At 34.3% G+C, this 5,213-nt stretch overlaps 1 protein-coding gene across 1 annotated transcript; it reads left to right on the top strand.

Moving 5' to 3' along the window:
* Positions 1-674: 674 nt before the first annotated feature.
* LOC104722220 (putative xyloglucan glycosyltransferase 12) lies at positions 675-4,389 on the top strand. The gene is made up of 5 exons (XM_010440361.3): positions 675-2,330; positions 2,407-2,715; positions 2,811-3,101; positions 3,199-3,312; positions 3,398-4,389. Exons 1-5 carry the CDS (start codon positions 1,575-1,577, stop codon positions 4,019-4,021), a joined length of 2,094 nt encoding a protein of 697 aa, XP_010438663.1. The 5' UTR covers positions 675-1,574; the 3' UTR covers positions 4,022-4,389.
* The last annotated feature ends 824 nt before the right edge of the window (positions 4,390-5,213 follow it).

The raw sequence follows: 5,213 nt of genomic DNA, 5'->3' as shown, positions 1-5,213 counted from the left end.
TGTATTGCTAGTAATGTTAATAAGTAAATAGTTTAGTGTGATATATACATATATTAAATATGTGAAATAGATCTTTAACTAAGAATAAGAAGTATATATTTAAATTAATACTTATCATTTTATTTTATTTAATACTATTTATTTAATTTTTTAATTAATTCTATAATACATTTAAGTTATGATTAACATAAAACTCTAATAGTTTATCTTATTTTTTGTCTCTAAGATTTTTTTTTGGGGGCAAATATTTCTTTTATCTTAACTTTTCAAAATTTCTATATTAAAACATTTTTCTTTATTTCATTTCCTTTTCTTTTTAACCATATGTTTAGGAGCTCATGAGTTGAAACATTTTGTTAGAGTGGACAAAAATCATATTATCCTCAACGATTGTAAACACCTAGACAATATCTTACATTTAGAAATCAACAGAGAAGTCAGGGAGACATTATCGATTTAAAAGGATAAAGACAAGACTAAGAGAATAGTAGTAATGATATGTGTACAAATCATTAAGGATTAATTTACAAAACTGAAAAAAAAAACAAAAAAGCGCCATATTAGGAGGCAAATGTCTAAATGAACGGTGTGGCAAAAGACTTGGTCTTTTCTTTCTTTCTCGTCCACTCATTAGAATTTTAACCACAGTAAAAAACAGCAAAACAAAAATCCATATCCTGAAAATCTATATTTCTACTTTTATTTTCTTCTTCCTTAGGTTTTGTTCTTTTTTGCGGATATTGTTCAAAAATTACGATATTTTCTTTTTGGATTACTATATTTTTTTTCCTGTTTCGTGTGTGATCATTAACTTCTATTATCTTTCCAGTTAATATCACACGCGGAATATCAAAAATCCGAATTGTGTACATTGTACCAAACAACACTGAGGATTAAAGTGCAAGTATTTTTGGAAGAAGAACAAGAACAAGGCCAAGAAAGTTTGGTAAAACAGCTTTTGCAATATTTTGTTGTTTTTGTCCACAAATCCAAAGCAAGTCTTTCGAATTAATCTGATTTGATCCCTTTCCTTATTTTCTAACACCTCTAATTGATCTGACAATCTACAAATTTCCTCAACGTCACCTTTTCTGTTTTATATTCTCTTATGAACAAAAGAGAATAAAAGAAAAGAAACAAAAAAAAAAACAAATTTGACCATTTGGTGTTGTTCCTCTCAATTTATTCTTCTGGGTTTTTGTATATTCTTCAAACTCTTCTAAAAAAAGAAAAAAAAAAAAAAAAAAAAAAAAAAAAAAAAAACATGTTGAGCTGTTACCACTTTTTATTTATTTTTTAAAATTTATCTCCTTGTCTCTTTTCTTTTAAATTTTTCTTCAGAGTTTCTCATTTTTCTCACTACAACCAACATTTTCTTTTCTCTCAATATATCTCGGGAACAGAGTTTTTTTTTTTTTTTTTTTGTTCTCTCTTCTTCTCCTTACATCTTCATTGCCCTTTCGTTATTATTACAGTAACACGCGTCTCCTTCAATCTTCTTTGCTGGCAATGAGATCCAATTTATAGCTCTATTCTCTCTTTACTGGTTTTGGTTGATCTAAAGAATCCTAAAAATGGCTCCAAAGTTTGAATGGTGGGCTAAAGGAAACAACAACCGTAAAGGTACACCAGTGGTCGTCAAAATGGAGAACCCTAACAACTGGTCAATGGTGGAACTTGAATCACCTTCCGATGAAGATTTCCTAGTAAGAAGCCGTGAGAAATCGAGAAACAAGAACGCGAGACAGCTCACTTGGGTCCTCCTTCTGAAAGCTCACCGTGCCGCAGGTTGTCTCACTTCACTCGGGTCAGCATTAATCGCTCTAGGCACAGCCGTACGCCGCCGTATCGCCGCCGGCCGTACAGATTCCGAAGTCTCTTCTTCACAGAAAAAAAACCCTGCGAAAAAATCGAAACTTTTCTACTCTTGCTTGAAAGTGTTTCTATGGCTTTCGTTAATCCTTCTGGGTTTCGAGATTGCTGCTTATTTCAAAGGTTGGCACTTTGGAACTTCTAAGCTTCAGCTTCAGTTTATCTTCACTACACCTTTTGGTGTGAAAGGCTTCTTTGATTGGGTTTACACGAGATGGGTTTTGCTTCGTGTTGAGTATCTTGCTCCTCCGCTTCAGTTTCTTGCTAATGGCTGCATCGTCCTCTTCCTTATTCAGAGTCTTGATAGACTCATTCTTTGTCTTGGTTGTTTCTGGATCCGTTTCAAGAAGATTAAACCGGTTCTTAAACCGGATGCTATCTCTGATCTTGAATCTGGTGATAATGCTTGTTTTCTCCCTATGGTTCTTGTTCAAATCCCTATGTGTAACGAGAAAGAGGTAATTTATATCAGTACTAACTTGGTTTTTGTTTCCTCTGTGGATTTTTTTTTAACCCAAGTTTTGGTTTTTACAGGTTTATCAGCAATCAATTGCGGCTGTGTGTAATCTAGACTGGCCAAAAACGAAGATTTTGATTCAGATTTTGGATGATTCCGATGATCCAACAACGCAGAGTTTGATCAAAGAAGAGGTTCATAAATGGCAGGAGCGAGGTGCACGCATTGTGTACCGTCACCGTGTTAACAGAGAAGGTTACAAAGCTGGTAATCTCAAGTCTGCTATGAACTGTAGTTATGTCAAAGACTACGAATTCGTTGCCATTTTCGACGCTGATTTTCAACCTCTACCTGATTTCCTCAAAAAGACAATTCCTCATTTCAAGGTAAAGTTCTAAAATTTGGGAGGTGAAATTTTGATTAAAAAAAAAAAAAAAGAGGTTATGTACTAAAAAGAACGTGTGTTTTGATTTTATAACAGGACAATGAGGAACTAGGATTGGTTCAGGCAAGATGGTCGTTTGTGAATAAAGAAGAGAACTTGTTGACAAGATTACAGAACATTAACTTGGCTTTCCACTTTGAGGTTGAACAGCAAGTGAACAGTGTGTTTTTGAATTTCTTTGGATTCAATGGCACTGCTGGTGTGTGGAGGATCAAGGCTTTGGAAGACTCTGGTGGTTGGCTCGAGAGAACCACTGTTGAGGATATGGACATTGCTGTTCGTGCTCACCTTCATGGATGGAAATTCATTTTCCTAAACGATGTTGAGGTATTGTAGCAACTAGCAAGAACCATGTTAGTTGTTATTACTAAACTGTTTGTTTGATTCTTGGCTGATGTCATAAAACTGTGTGTCTCTTTCTCAGTGCCAATGTGAATTACCTGAATCCTATGAAGCTTACAGAAAACAGCAACACAGATGGCATTCAGGACCTATGCAACTATTTCGTCTTTGTTTGCCCGCTGTCATTAAATCAAAGGTATGCCAAACGGACTTGTTTCGGTATTTTATGTTGTAATACTTGTGTGGTTTCTGATGCCTTTGTGTTTGTGTGTGTGTTGCAGATAAGCATAGGCAAGAAGTTCAATTTGATATTCCTCTTCTTCCTCCTGAGGAAGCTAATCTTGCCCTTCTACTCATTCACCCTCTTTTGTATAATCCTGCCAATGACTATGTTTGTGCCCGAAGCTGAGCTTCCCGCTTGGGTTGTTTGCTACATACCTGCCACAATGTCGTTCCTCAACATTCTTCCCGCTCCAAAATCATTTCCATTTATCGTCCCGTACCTTCTCTTTGAGAACACAATGTCTGTCACCAAGTTCAACGCAATGGTCTCGGGTCTTTTTCAGCTAGGAAGTGCATATGAATGGGTTGTTACAAAAAAATCAGGACGATCATCTGAAGGAGATCTAGCTGCTTTGGTTGAAAAAGATGGAAAGAAAACGAAGCATCAGAGAGGTGTGTCTGCACCCGAAACAGAAGCTGAGAAAAATGCTGAAAAGACAAAGAAGAAGAAGAAGAAGCACAATAGGATATATATGAAAGAGCTGTCACTAGCGTTTCTGTTACTTACGGCAGCAACTCGGAGTCTTTTATCGGCACAAGGAATCCATTTTTACTTCCTATTGTTTCAAGGAATATCTTTCTTACTGGTGGGTCTAGATCTAATTGGAGAACAAGTTGAATGACACTCAAAGAGACCGAAGTAGTGCTTGTAGAGAGAACGTTGTAGAAGACAGGACATGGAGAAGAAAAAAAAAAGAAAAAGACTAAGGAAAGGGTCTGGACCCAAAAGAATACAATACATCACTGAACATAGATTGGTTTCACAAAAGGAAGGACATGGATTGGATTAACTCTGTTGGTAATATGTAAGGTTTTAACTTTTCTCTCTTTTGGGTTTGGCCACAGTTGTTTATTCTTTCGTTTTATGGGGACAATTCTTTTGTAAGAAAGTCTTGTTCAACTGAGAAAGCACATTATTTTAGCTCTAAAGAGACTCATGTTACCTTAATGTAACTCGGGAAAATTAAAGACTAAACATTTTACACCACAAGAATATTGGCTTTTGATAGCATCAGAATAACGCTATCTAACTATACCATAGCGTTTTGACTAACGCTGTATTTGCGTCCGTCGTAGATCTGTATACAATAGCGTTTATTTGTCTGTAATTAAACATTATATAATAGCAATTTTTATGTGCTATTGTATATTCAATTATTCATAGATATAGAGATCTGAATTTAAAATTTAAATTTTGTTAGATTATAAAATTTGTAATTTAATTTATAAAGTTAAAATTAATCAATAAAATTAATTATAGTAATTTACCATTTTTATCTAAATATTATTTACTCAATGTCGAACAAAAAAAATTAAAACTTAAAATTGAAACAGAAAACCACTAAGTTGTCATCGTCTTCTATTTTCTTCTCCATCGTCTCCATCTTTATTTTTTTTCTTTGCATTCAACTATCTCACCCAGTCTTGTTGTTGGCATCTTCAACCCCACAACCCATCTCATACCTTGATTTTCATATCTGAAACAGTCAAGATCTCCAAGAAAACAAAATGAGAATAGAGAAGAAGTTCTAATAGATTAAAGCTTGAATTGAGATAAATTGGAATAAACTTTAAGATCTGAATCAATTTTAAATCAAAGTTCAAAGAATAGTTCAATTTAAGCTAAAATGAAACACAAATTTGAAGCTAAAACCTGAACAAACGGAAAAACATCAATGAAAAAAACAACTTAATTTCATAAAGAATCCAAGGCCAAACTAGTATAAAGATTAAACCCTAACCTATTATATGACTTCACCTCAACTAGATTTGTCACTTTCTTCCCGATACGTTGTCTCAATCCTCACCATATCG

The sequence above is a fragment of the Camelina sativa genome, chromosome 2 (assembly GCF_030686135.1).
Source record: "Camelina sativa cultivar CO46 ecotype springtype chromosome 2, ASM3068613v1".
NCBI lineage: Eukaryota > Viridiplantae > Streptophyta > Magnoliopsida > Brassicales > Brassicaceae > Camelina > Camelina sativa.
The sequence above is the reverse complement of the archived record's forward strand: the minus strand, read 5'-3'. Positions and strand labels throughout refer to the sequence as shown.

What these genes read in the sequence shown, in the direction of transcription:
- LOC104722220 (XM_010440361.3), top strand. Translation starts at nt 1,575, where the DNA reads ATGGCTCCAAAGTTTGAATGGTGGGCTAAAGGAAACAACAACCGTAAA. An exon ending in CTATGTGTAACGAGAAAGAG is followed by an intron (nt 2,331 to 2,406) that starts GTAATTTATATC and finishes TGGTTTTTACAG; the next exon opens with GTTTATCAGCAATCAATTGC. An exon ending in AGACAATTCCTCATTTCAAG is followed by an intron (nt 2,716 to 2,810) that starts GTAAAGTTCTAA and finishes ATTTTATAACAG; the next exon opens with GACAATGAGGAACTAGGATT.